Source organism: Rhamphochromis sp. 'chilingali' (assembly GCF_963969265.1).
Source record: "Rhamphochromis sp. 'chilingali' genome assembly, chromosome: 19".
NCBI lineage: Eukaryota > Metazoa > Chordata > Actinopteri > Cichliformes > Cichlidae > Rhamphochromis > Rhamphochromis sp. 'chilingali'.
This window is the reverse complement of record NC_137946.1, coordinates 6,683,685-6,697,845: the sequence shown is the minus strand read 5'-3', so window position 1 is coordinate 6,697,845 and position 14,161 is coordinate 6,683,685. Positions and strand designations below refer to the sequence as shown.

The 14,161-nt window shown below is 42.9% G+C and overlaps 1 protein-coding gene across 8 annotated transcripts in view; it reads right to left on the bottom strand.

Annotated features, from left to right (window-relative positions):
• The window catches only part of cblb (Cbl proto-oncogene B, E3 ubiquitin protein ligase), a 174,848-nt gene that overhangs the window by 135,779 nt on the left and 24,908 nt on the right, over positions 1-14,161 (bottom strand). For all 8 annotated transcript variants that reach the window (XR_013969943.1, XM_080867435.1, XM_080867433.1 and 5 more), the window contains 2 exons: positions 5,940-6,096; positions 962-1,083 (listed from right to left, as the gene is read on the bottom strand). Coding sequence is in view for 7 of the 8 variants with exons in the window: in XM_080867435.1 (XP_080723561.1) it covers positions 962-1,083; positions 5,940-6,096 (279 nt within the window). In the remaining variant the exon portion in view is untranslated. The remainder of the gene's footprint in view (positions 1-961; positions 1,084-5,939; positions 6,097-14,161) is intronic.

The following is a 14,161-nucleotide window of genomic DNA, read 5'->3' as shown; positions in this document are numbered from 1 at the left end:
TGAGTGAGACAGTAGACAGCGGTGAGGAGGGCTGTGCGAAAGCAAAAACACATAAATATGCCTGACACCTGTAAACGAAGCAGCATCTGGCTGCAGTTTAAATACTTTTTTTGTCTCGGTCTTGGTCTTGGTCTCGTCTCGACTTGGTCTCGGTCTTGGTCTCGGATTAGGCGGTCTTGACTACAAGTCTAGGGATTAGTACTGTGTGGGAACACTACACTACTACACTTGACTGAATGAACAAACCACTAGTAAAAAGGGGTGTAAAAATATTTTTATTTATTATTTACAAACTGGAAATATGAGGCAGTACTTCTAGAAAACTGTTTTGTCACACATAAATCTGAAGTCATTGGTTGACAACAACCTGGAGACAGAGCAAGGAGTTTCCTTTTAGAGGTTGAATAAAGTGTTTTGCTGATCAACTTCTATCTAAAGCCTTTGGCTTATTAGGTGTTAAAGGTGTAAGGAGACACAGTCACTGATGGCTGTGGCTTAAAAGAGGAGAACCAATGGGGACAGAAGTGGAAGGTCCTATTAGGGGTGGGCGATATAAACGATATACGATAGAAACTTTCCCAGCTGAAACAAAGGGACCAGCAAGACTCATTGAAAACTAGCTTTAATGCAAATTCTGTGTTCATACTATGAATATTAAGTCACAAATGCTCAAAGTACAAACCTGGTTAAAATTCTGTGCCATATTTTGTGTCATATTCTTTATGCCAGTATTTTTGAGCATTCTAAGCCGAAATAAGCTAAATTAGAGTTAACTGCATTAAGCAGAAGTGTCATAGCAGTTGGAAAGTCCGCTCTACAGCTTGGTAAAATAAGTAACAGGGACAGAACAAATGGCAAAATAAAATTTTTACAAGTTAAGGAAGCAATGACAGTATCCATTCATCCTGAGACCCTCTGTGATCCAGCCCTTTCTGCATGCTGAAATTGAAGGATTACATACCTGCCAGGCTTGTTGATGTACTTGTGCAGTCGAGCTTTGACTTCATCATAAGTAAGGAAGGCCATATAGCCAGGGTGTGTCACCGCTAGGAAATTCCAGTTCCTCAGAATCGATCCCCAAGGCTGAAAAAAAAAAAACATGTTATTGTGGTTATGCAGTTTTTGTAAGTATTAATGTTTTATATTGTAAACATAAAGTAAACGGAAGTTGGGTCATGTATAACAGCATACACTCATTGCGTTGCCTCTTCAAGGTAAACTGTTCCTTAGGGATGGGTACGGCTATCTGACGGTTCTGACATAAACGTTAGTAACCAGACCGTAAAGCAGCGCACATTTCGGTGCTTTATTTCGGTGCTTTTTTTTCCTGAGATGTCAGACACTTTGGATTCCAGCCAATCATTTTACCTTTGCAAGCGTAGTAGGCGGGGCCAGGTACGTACGTTCTTTTAGAGCAGAGCTACAGATTAAAAATGCCCAAGGCGAAGCGGTCAAAGTCTGGCTGTACTTCACAGCAAAAGATGCAAACTCAGCAGCCTGCAACAAGTGCTTTAAGGTGATACTGTGCAAAGGAGGTAACTCCTTGAATCTGTTGAAACACCTGGCGACGCATAGCATTTTTTTAAAAGCCGAGAAATGCGCCGTATTTGATAGCTTGCTGCGAGACCTCACACCGTGCACATCTACTGCGGGTGTGGTTCCTGTTATCGGTCCCGGAGTTAGCAACATCCCCCAAAAACCCGAAGAGGAGAGTCCTGGCCCCTAGCCCTGCCAGTGTAGCAGGAATGATGACGGATGATGATGGCAGCAGCAGCCGTTCTTCTCTGGGTCAGTAGCTTAATGTTGTCCGTGTGTAATTTACGTTGAGTAAGCTAACCACGTTATTAAATTAATGCATTTAAGGTGAACTAGCAAACACCGTCATAGTTACATGCGGCTGTCTTCTTGTTTGATGGCAGATACTCCCTTCACCCTGGCCAAAAAGGCTAAAATGACCAAAGAAAAAGTGGAAAACAGCTAAACATAAGAGGTTTTTGGACAAAGTTGGTGTTTTTTCCATTGATTAAGCACTGCTTCCAGCCAAGAGTGATACCATAAATCCCCTATAGCTGCAGAAAAGGCTAACATTGTTATCTTTTTACAAAAAAAACAGCTAAACATGAGAGGTTTTTGGACAAAGTTTGTGTTCTTCATTTTTTAAGCACCGGTTCGAGCACCGTTTAAACACCAGCACCGTTTCAAAAGTACCAGTTTGGTACTGGTATCGGATAAAACCTAAACGATACCCATTGTTGTGATATTTTGATACCATGGTAGCATTTACAGGATATTGTTTTATAGTGATATTATACAGGAAAACTGTTACTCAATAAGGCCCATTTACTAGTTGTTTTTCTCTTTCTCTGTGACCCAAGAATTAATGTGTAAGAATCACAGGATGGTACCTCAAGGTCGAAAACACCACAGAGATCACTCCCTTACTCCCATCCTCCCTTCTTTATCTCCTAGAAAAGGCTCGTTAAAGGCCAGGTGGTTTGTTTCAGAATTCACTAATGAAAGAACTCTGTATTCTATGTCTAGGAGTGTATTTCGCTGGGATGATCATAAATTGTAGCTGAACTATACAAAGGATACTTCTTTGCTCAGAGGGCAGGAAGACGCTTCCTTATTTGGTCTGTACCGGTTTGAACTGAGAATCTGCTGACACACGAACCTTTTTCCTCTATATAAACTGTTGTACTTGTGAATAAAGTTGAGTCAGTTTGGAATGACAACCTAGGACAGTCTCCGCGTCTTCTTGTTCTTCCAAACTGCTCCCGGTACTCCGGCCGGTACCGTGATTAACCGTTGATCATGCATGAGAATATTTTAATTTTGTTATATGTTAAAGGATGAACTCTGCTTATTGGTGCCCACGCCTTAGGAGGAAACTCGATCTACGGATGACGGAGATTTCCTTCACCCATCCCTACTGTTCCTTGCTGAGGGACCAGACAAAGAGTGATTTAAAAAGAAATCCATAAAGGAGGCAAAACCATGGCGCCCCACGAGGCAGACATGTTTGCTTGCTCTGCTCTCGGATGCCGACTTGTTGTTTGTTGTTGTTTGCTTTTGTTCTTTTTGCACTAGATAAGTGTTGTGCACTGTTAACATAGCCGAGACAGACACTACTGGACTTCGGTAACTCACACAATCTTCTGGACTTTACCCTTCCACCGGAGTTTCAAGTCATTGTTCGCCCAGGTAGACACCAGGGACTGCAGACTCACTCTGTATACCAAGGAAACTGGACTGCAGATCCCCCAGATCACCCATGTGACTGGCTACAGGACTTTCCCAGTCCGACAGGATCGGCAACAGGACTTCAGCCAGCATTATTACAAACACTGGCATTCCACAGGGTTGCGTCCTCAGTCCTGTAGACCCACAACTGTGTCGCCTCCAATAGGGATAACACCATACTGAAGTTCGCGGACAACACTGCAGTGATTGGTCGCATCACTGGAGGGGACGAAGCGGCTTATAGGAGAGAGGTGGCCGGTCTGGTGTCATGGTGTGAAGACAACCTCAACCCTCAACACTCATAAGACAAAGAGATGATAGTGGACACGGGAAAGAAGAGGAGGGCTCACCAGCCACTGTTTATCTGGGGGCGTTAAGTGGAGAGGGTGAGCAGCTTTAGATACCTAGGCATCTACATCACTGAGGACCTCACCTGGACACTGAACACCACACAGCTGGTCATGAAGGCTCAGCAGTGGCTGTATTTCCTGAGGAGGCTGAGGAAATTTGGTATGTCGGCCAAGATCCTCAGCACCTTCTACAGCTGCATTTCCGAGAGCACACTGACCAAGTTGCATCACTGCATAGTATGGCAGCACTACTGCTATGGACCGCAAACGCATGCAGAGAGTGATAACAACTGCGGAGAAGATCACCAGGACTGCGCTGCCCTCTCTGCAGAGCATCTACCATCGCAGAGTCCAGAGGAGAGCTGGCTCCATCCTCAAAGATCCCACACACCCCCAACACGGACTGTTCACACTTCTGCCATCGGGACGGTTTTAGAAGTGTGAAATCCAGAACATCCCGACTCAACAACGCCTTCTTCCCCACTGCTATCAGACTCAGAACAGCAAAGAAAGAATTTCATTGCACAGAGAAATGCTTTTCTTTGTACACATGACAATAAACAATTTGAGTTGAATTAAATTGAAAATATTCAATCACCCTCCTTAAGTCAGATTTGTGGAGGGAACTTGACATAGACCATCCGGTGGCCGGAACTTAGCCTTAGCCTCCTGTATGCCTACCACCCACAGAAGGCACTGGGGGTGTCAGGTGCATTGTGTCATGGGTAAGGATCAAGGGCGGGGGCCCTGGCAAACCGATCTACAGCTATTGAGGTTGACTACTGGGACACGGAACTCCTCTCTTATAGGGAAGGACCCTGAGCAAGTGCGTGACGTTGAGAGATACCAACTAAATATAGTCAGGGTCACCTCAACATACGACTCTGACACTGGAACCATTCTCCTGAAAAGTCACGGGACTCTGTTATAGTCTGGAGTTACCCTTGGTGACACGTAATGGGCAGGGGTAGGTATTCTTGTATGCTCTCGTTTTGCTGCTTGTACACTGGGGTTCGTGTCATTGGACAAGATGGCCATTTCCCTGTACCTTCGGGCTAGAGAACGGGTCCTGACTGTTGTATGTGCTTATGGGCCTAACGACAGTTCAGAGCACCCAGCCTTCTTGGAGTCATTGGGTGAGGGTGTTCTTGGTGCTTGTCATGGTGGTAATCTCCGAACCAGATGTTGGAAACTGGAGGTGAAGGGACCCATCAAAGCTGAAGAAGGAGTCCTATTGGACTTGGTTAGCCTGTGGGACTAAGCTGGGAAACAGCTGACGGGTACTAGAAGGCCAACTGGAATGCAGCCCGGGGTGGTAGCTGAAGCAAAAACTCAGGGGAGTTTGGTGAAGCCATGGAAAAAAACTTTTGGTCTGTCTCAGAGCAATTCTGGTAAACTATTCGGCAACTCAGGGAGGGAAAGTGGTGCTCTACTCACTGATCTCAAGTGGGAATACAGTTAGGTGGTGAAAGGAATACTTTGAGGACCTCCTCAATCCCACTGACACCTCTTCCATAGAGGAAGCAGTCTGTGAATGAGAGGGACAACTCGCCCCTCACTAGGGACAAGGTCACTGAGGCAGTTAACCAGTTCCTTTGGTGGCCAGGTCCCTGGGGTGGATGAGGTTCGCCCTGAGTTCCAAAAGGCTCTGGATGTTTTAAGGTTGTCCTGGTTGACATGTCCGGACTATATCGCATGGAGATCTGGAGTGGTACCTGTCTGGGTTGTTGCTACAAAGCTTTTCAATCCTTATGTGACTACTGCAGGAGCTTGGTCCAATTTGCTGGCAATAAGTCGGACTCGCTTTCAATGTGTGTTGGACTCCCCTAGAACTGCACTTTTCCAGAGATTTGGTTCATAAGTTTTTATGGACAGATTTTTTTAGAAGTAGTAGAAGTAGTAGTAGAAGCCTCCCACCATGTGGTGGGAGGCTTCTACTTTGGAGGCCTCAGAATCTCATCACTGAATTTTGCAAATGATGTGGCTGTGTTCATCAGGTGGCGGCCTCCAGTGCACAGATGTGCCAGGAATGGGGATCAACAAGTCCAAATTTGAGGCCATGGTCCTCAGCCGGAAAAGGGTGTAGTGATCATTCCAGGTCCGGGATGACTTGCTGGCACAAGTTGATGAGTTTGGGTATCTCAGTGTCTTGGTTATGAAAGAAGGGAGTAAGAAACAAGAGATTGACAAACTGTGGCACCAGTGTCCTTGATTGGACTGCTGCCCCTGCCCGGATAAGCCGAAGTAAGTGAAATAAAACCAAACTACAGTCTAAAGTAAAAGGTCATATGAGTCAAAATAATCAGATTAAGTAGTTGGAAATTAATTTACTTGATATTGACCAACCTGGAAGAGGCGTGTGAAGATGTCAAACTCGAACACAGAAATGTAGTCATTGCAGGTGAGGTCAATGGTGGATTTGAGAGCCATAGCCTCCAGACCGCTGCTGATGGGATGTATGTCATGAAGGCACTGACGGAAGACTTTCCATGGCACTATTGTCCTGCAAAAGAACCAAGTCGTAAAAGTCACATACAGGATTGTGAGATATAAGTTAGATATCCAGACATGCATCTTTACTGATATAAATGTGCAAATTACCAAATGTATGTGGTGACTGTGATTAGCCACAGTGGGCCTTTAGACACTGGGCTTGCAGTCAAATCAGCAAAGTTACTTAAACACAACAGTATCTTATACCCTGACATAGTTTAAAACCTAATATTCAGCAATTAAAAAAATTGATTCAAATGTTCCCAAGATGCCAAATGCATTAACTACACTGTTACAAAAAATAGTAATGTCAAAGTATCTTACTGTATATTTTACAGTTTTGTACTGTCTTTCTAGAATATCATTACATTTACATAAGTAGACTGTGATTTTATATGTCAAAGGTAAAATAACATAACATCACTGTAAATATAGTAAAACACAATTTACTTGTTTTTTAAATATATTTTCTGTACATATTTAGATTGTAAAACTACATTCAGAAATGTATCATAATTTCACAAATATTTGTCTGTTATGTGAGAGAATGATCTGTGAAATTCAAATGTAAAACTATGGAAAAATATATAAAATGATCGAACAGTAATGAGAATAATCAATAATTAAAGGAGTATTTGATTTATAATTTTGCTGAAAATTCCATGTCATCTGGGTCTGATTCAATAATTCAGAGGTAACAAGTGAAAATATAATTAATAGGAATAAAAACTAAAAAAAAACATATAAAACATTGCACGGCCAACGCTGTGCTAATTATATATTTTAAAAAATAAATGTAGAGGTAGGAATTGCAATTAATATAAATCTCAAAGTATTCACAACATTCCTAAACAGAAATAGGCCTCTGCACCTGGGGTGAGGGTGTGGCCATGAAAACAACGTGACATGCCATTGGATGTTGGGACACATAATAACATGACGCTAAGCATCGGCCAATGAATGTGAACTAACAACCACAAGATCGCGGGTATGGCTTTACTGTAGGAAAAAATCCTAATATAAAAGTATTTTAGTGTGCAGTTTACAGTTTACAGTTTTGTTCTGTTCTTCTAGAATATCATTAAAGTTATGTAAATAGACTGTGATTTCACATTTCAAATGTACATTAACGTTAAATCACTGTAATGCAATAAAACATAATTTTCATGACTATTAAATGTATCTGTCTGTACATATGCATATTTAGATTGTTAAAATACATTCACAAATGTATCATGATTTCACAAATATCTGTCCGTTATTTGAAAGATTGAACTGTTGAATTCAAATGTAATGCTATGGAAAAGTATATAACATGATTCCTATAAGCTTGTGTTACATCACATAAGTTTTATTATCATTGCTATTTAGGGCGATCGTGGCTCAAGAGTTGGCAGTTCGCCTTGTGATCAGAAGGTTGCCGGTTTGAGCCCCGGCTCGGACACTCTCGGTATTGTGTCCGTGGTCAAGACTCTTCACCTACCGCCTACTGGTGATAGCCAGAGGGGCCGATTGTGCGATATGGCAGCCTCGCCTCTGACAGTCTGTCCCAGGGCATGCAATCCATTATTATTTAAACTAACTGTTAACTGTATATTTCTGTACATTTACATATTATGATTCATATTGCCACATTCATTGACCTTGTTTATAGGTAATTCCATTGTTTGATCACGTTAAAATGTTCCTAATTTAATGTCTAAAAGCACTTGGAAAAGGCAGAATCCCATGTAAAATTAGCGCAACAAACTCTATTTTCATTACTGAAAATAACTGTATTTTCATGAGAAAGTTATTTTCTGTTATTTTACAGTAGTATTTTGGCGCCCCAGCTGCCAGAATACTACCGTTTTTTTAGGATTTATTTTTTTTCCTATTTATAGATAATTTCATTGTTTAATCACATTAACATGTTCCTAATTTAATGTTTAAAACCACTTGAAAAGGCAAGATCCCATGTGAAATTAGCGCAACAAACTGTATTGTCATTACTGGAAATAACCGTATTTTTATGAGGAAGTTATTTTCTGTTATTTTACGGTAGTATTTTGGAACCCCAGCTGCTGGAATATTACCATTTTTTTAAGATTTTTTTTAACAGTGTAAATTACAAAAAGGAAAATACACAGAGGCAGTAAATATTAAACATTAAGCATTCTGGAACAAACAACATGTTTATGAACATAAGTGAGGATAAGACTGTGAGCAATATGCAACATCTTTTACCCAGCAACTGGTAAACCTAAACAATGAGGTAGCCTAAAATTTCAACAACACAGTAAAGATAACACAAACATTGCATGAACCAAATACTTTCTATGCCTAAATATCCTTTAGCAGCATACTAACACCAAGTTGCTCTCCGATGCATCCATCGGCGTGTGAATGTTGAGATAGAAAGCGCATAGATAATGGATGATGGTGTGAATGGAGCATTTTACACTGAACAAAAATATAAACGCAACACTTTTGTTTTTGCTCCCATTCCCCATGGGATGGACGTAGAGACCTAAAATTCATTCCAGATACACAATGTAACCATCCCTCCCAAACAGTGGTCACAAATCAGTCCAAATGTGTGGTAGTGGGCACATCTGCTATATTGAGATAATCCATCCCACCTCACAGGTGTGCCACATCAGGATGCTGATCTGACATCATGAGTAGTGCACAGGTGTACCTCAGACTGCCCACAACAAAAGGCCACCCTGGAATGTGCAGTTTTGTCTCACAGCAAAATGCCACAGATGCCACAAGCAATGAGGGAGCGTGCAATTGGCATGCTGACAGCAGGAATGTCAACCAGATCTGTCGCCCGTGCATTGAATGTTCATTTCTCAACCATAAGCCGTCTCCACAGGCATTTCAGAGAATATGGCAGCACATCCAACCGGCCTCACAACCGCAGACCTCGTGTAACCACACCAGCCCAGGACCTCCACATCCAGCAGGTTCACCTCCAAGATCGTCTGAGACCAGCCACCCAGACAGCTGCTGGAACAATTGGTTTGCACAACCAAACAATTTCTGCACAAACTGTCAGAAACCGTCTCAGGGACGCTCAACTGCATGCCCGTCGTCCTCATCGGGGTCTTGACCTGACTCCAGCTCGTCGCCGTAACAGACTTGTGTGGGCAAATGCTCACATTCGATGGCATCTGGCACGTTGGAGAGGTGTGCGCTTCACGGATGAATCATGGTTCACATTGTTCAGGGCAGATGGCAGCTGAGAATGTCCCAGTTCTTGCATGGCCAGCATACTCACCGGACATGTCACCCATTGAGCATGTTCGGGATGTGCTTGACCGGCGTATACGACAGCGTGTACCAGTTCCCACGAATATCCAACAACCTCGCACAGCCATTGAAGTGGAGTGGACCAACATTCCACAGGCCACAATTGACAATCTGATAGACTCCATGCGACGATGTGTTGCACTGCATGAGGCAAATGGTGGTCACACCAGATACTGACCGGTTCTGGGTCCCCAGACCCCCAATAGCGCAAAAAACTGCACATTCCAGGGTGGCCTTTTGTTGTGGGCAGTCTGAGGTACACCTGTGCACTACTCATGATGTCAGATCAGCATCCTGATGTGGCACACCTGTGAGGTGGGATGGATTATCTCAATATAGCAGATGTGCCCACTACCACACATTTGGACTGATTTGTGACCACTGTTTGGGAGGGATGGTTATATTGTGTATCTGGAATGAATTTTAGGTCTCTACGTCCATCCCATGGGGAATGGGAGCAAAAACAAAAGTGTTGCGTTTATATTTTTGTTCAGTGTATATAAAGCACCACTGGTGCTCAGGTAGAGTACAAAAGTGCTATATAAGGTAACAACCAGTAGATTTATTGACCTCTCAGGCAGAATGTTTACTGCACTGACAAGATGATGAATGCAACTCAACAGCAAAAATAGAAATATTAAAGTAAAACTTCTTTCAAGTGAAATTAAGAATAAATGTGCATGGGTGTGTAACTAATCAGCTGTTTGGGCTGTGTTTTATAGGGGGCTCTCTGGCAATGTGTATAAAAAATGAAGCAAACTTGGGACATTAGACGGACCCCAAAAGACCCCAAAAAATGCAATCTATATTACTATGTGAATTCCATAGATTTGAGTTTATATTCAGTTTTGTTGGTACTACTGAAGCCTTCAATTTGTTGAAAGGAGGAGAGTCCATATGCTCTCACAGTTACCACAAGATAAAAGAAGACTGATATCCTTATGTCCGAGTTTTCATGAACACAGCTCTGCGCTGAAAAACGTTTCTGAATGAAAACAATGTGGACGAAATGTTTTGCACTGTCAAAAGCACCGGCGGTAGCATCCAAAAGGCAGAGGAAGATGCTAATCATCGCACAAAAAGTTGGACTTCTGGACATGCTAAAGGAAGGTAGAAGTTACCGTATTTTTCGGACCATAAGGCGCATTAACCGACACAAAACAGTCAGATAAGTCAAACTTCACTCAACTCATTCTTCTTGGTTCCTCTACTTCCGTACCATTGATTCATTAATGTTGAATTCTCTCGCAGCTACTCTATTCCCATGTTGTGGACCTGAAAACAGGGTTTGATCTTTGGTTTCATTCTATAATACTGGACTTATTTTTCTACAAAGGTTTGAACTTTCAGAGCGTTTAAACAAGAGAGAAAAGTGTAAAAATGTTCATGCTTGTCTGAGAAAAGTGTATAAAGTGTGTAGTGAGGGGCTTTACAGCCTGAAAACATCTATAATAATTGTAAATAATAAAGCTGGCTATTTTGTGGATTTCACCTATCATGGGTTATTTTTAGAACATAGCTCCCACGATAAATGAGGGAACACTGTAATGTAAAAATCTAAAATCTAAAAAATGTTTGTGATTAATTCTTATTAAAGGACAAAACATCTCAATGGCATTCACTAATAAGGTTCAGGAAATACAAAGACAATGATATATTTTATAACAGTGTTCTGTAAATAGCAGTCATTTCTGGAGATGTTCATGGCCACAGTTGAGGTGTGCCAGTGTCTAGTGGCAGAATGGATGTTGCGGATGCTGTCCCTTTTTTTGAGGGAGGCCCAGACAGTGGCAGGTATTGTGGGGCAAATTCACAAATGTCTGCAGGGCAACTCCAGGGAAGAGGGATATAGTTTAAGGATTGACCCTTCACCTACATGCAACAGCTCTGAGATGCAGGAGCCAGGTGGTTGCTGCATCGTCTCAATCGGGCCCTGGCCGATTGAGACGGGAACACAGCTGCTGGATTTAGCCATGTTGGAACAGTTTGTGGGGCTCCCGGGACAAACAGATCTGGTAGAGTGGGTCTCTGTTGGTCAGCGAACCTGGAAGTGGTGGATATGTTGGCAGAAGGGTTCCACATAGATCTTAGTCCACCAAATCCAAGGGAAAAGAGTCAAGGCTGCAGTTAGCTCCCTTCTGGAACATCGGTTAATTCTGGGAACGGAATGGTTCCAGTTTAATAAACCGATGAGGCATTGTTTAGGGATGTGCACACAACTGGTAGGCACATATGTCTGTGCTGTGTTCAGCGGTGATGCAAATTCCTCCAACACTCTCCAGGCAGGAGGAAATTGGAAGTCTCTCAGGGGCATCCCCAGTTCCGATGGTTTACTTCATGGAAGATTTTCCCCTTGAGCAGTCTTCTGACAACACTGTGAAATTAGGCTTTGGCTAAGTGATGAAAATTGAAAATTGGGGCAATTCACTATCGAAAGGTGTTTCAGGTTATCTCCTGAGTCGGCATCCAGAGAGACTGACGGGTTGGTGAAGTGTCTGAATAAGACTTTAAAGTCCATAATTCTTAATAATTCTCCAGCTCAAACAAGAGTATCCTGACATTGAGTACAGCCTCCAGCATGGTGCATTTGGCCCAAGTCACTCACTCAGGCAGAGTCATGCTTAAAGTGGTCCCAGTTACCCTCCACAATAATGGGCGATCTCTGTCCACCTACGCCATTCTTGACGACGGATCAGAGTGGACTATTGTTTTATCTGCAGCGGTTCATTACCTGCAATTAACCCCTGGAGGATCTTAGAAAAATGCATACGCTATCGGACCTAGAGCCACAAATCGACCACGCCCAAAAAGTGCTATAAAAAATTTATATATTAATATTTTATTCCACTTTAAATTAGCCAATCTTTTAAAACTACTTCTCCCTGAACTATCCATGTAAAGTTTTAATTATATTTCGGGGGTTTTAACCCTTTTAATCGCAGTTTAATTACATGTGCGCACCGTTTTTTTTAGCCCCCCGAAACAAAACGAAATATTTAAAAAAAAAAACATTTGAAGTAATATTTGATTGTTATTATAATTAGGCCTTTAGATGGACTAAAGATTGGCACCAACCTTCATTTCGATCGCCTTTTTTTTTTTTTTTCCGGACCAGAAAATGGTCTCCAGGCGGCAAATGCTCCTCCTCTAGGCCGGAATCGGTGCATGCTCCCGGGTTGACTCGCGACGATGACCGGGGCATGTTGCGTCGGACCCCTTTTTCCAACACACACATCCAGTACCACGTCACAACAAATACGTCATTTCCTGTTGATTAAAAAAAAAAAATCCAACCTCAAACGGTCCTGGGGCCGAAAATTGTCCCGCCCGATCAGCGGGCGAAGCCGCTGCAGCACGCCGGAAATGACGCTTCATTCCCCGCAGGTCTCTTTAAGCAGCCCACTGTTTTCCAGCCCCGAGTCAAATGTGGAGCAAGGGCGCCACCCGGTGGACAAATAAAAAAATTACAACTCTAAGGCCAGTACTGCAAGCGGAAGCGGAAGCATTACCGATCACGATCGATTTGACCGTAATTTTTTTGCCGTGAAAAATAGCGTTTATAATGGGTTTCAATGGGGCACAAATCGACCACTAGGTCCGATAGCGTAAGTTTATCGATAGCTTAGCCACTGAAGCTAATTTCCGGAAGTCATACTGAAATTTTAACAGTAAATGTGACCGAACTTTTTTTTGCAGACTTTCGCTATATTCCATTCAACACTGTGCAAATGGCAGGTAATCAAAATTTGAAAATAGCCACAAATCGACCCAAGACCCTCCAGGGGTTAAATATCACAGAGGAGTCCCTCAAACTATGAACCATCAGGCAGGAGGTGTCACAGTTACAAGGCGCATGCGTTTCTTTTGAACTAAGCGCACCCAGCTCTCCCCAAATCAAACATCACATCAGACGTGTTTTTACTGCTAAAGAACTTAATCTGGCAAAACAATCCTGTCCAGTGGACATACTCCGTCAGAGATATCCACATCTGGCCGACGTTCCCATCAAAGCATTTAAGGATGTGCAGCCTATGCTTCTTATAGGCTCAGATAATGTCCAGCTCATCACCCCTCTGTCACCTGTCAAAGTTGGTCCACTAGGCAGCCCTGTTGCTGTCAACACTAACCTCGGTTGGGCCATCCAGGGACCGGCTACCTTTCTACATCTACCTACTGAAGCTTCATGTCTGCACACATCCCTGTTACCAACTCCCTCTCAAGCGCTAAGACAGAACGTTGAGAAGCTGTGGCAGTTAGATGTGCTCCCCTTTCGATCAGAGAAAGAGGTAACTCGCTCTAAACAAGACAAAGAGGCACTGGAGTTACTGAAGAAAACCACAGAACGTGTACAGGTGGATGGAATAGCTCGCTATGCTACTCCTCTGCTCCGCCGCAGAGACTCCACTAAACTACGAACTGACCATGGCAGTGATGGCTCTCCTTCGGTCCACAGAGAAGCGCCTGATTAAAGATCCTGATCTAGTGGCTGTGTACAATGCAGAAATACACAAACTGGAACAAGCAGGTTATGTAAGAAAACTCACTCCTGAAGAGGCAAACCGCACAGATGAATCCTGGTTCATTCCCCATCATATTGTGCATCATAACAATAAACCTAGGATAGTTTTCAACTGTTCCTTCCAATACAGGCAAGACTGCCTTAACGATCAGCTGCTACCAGGTCCAACTCTCGGTCCATCCTTTATAGGTGTCCTGTTGAGATTTAGGGAGCACCCTGTTGCTGTGAGTGGGGACATACGAGGTATGTTCCATCAGGT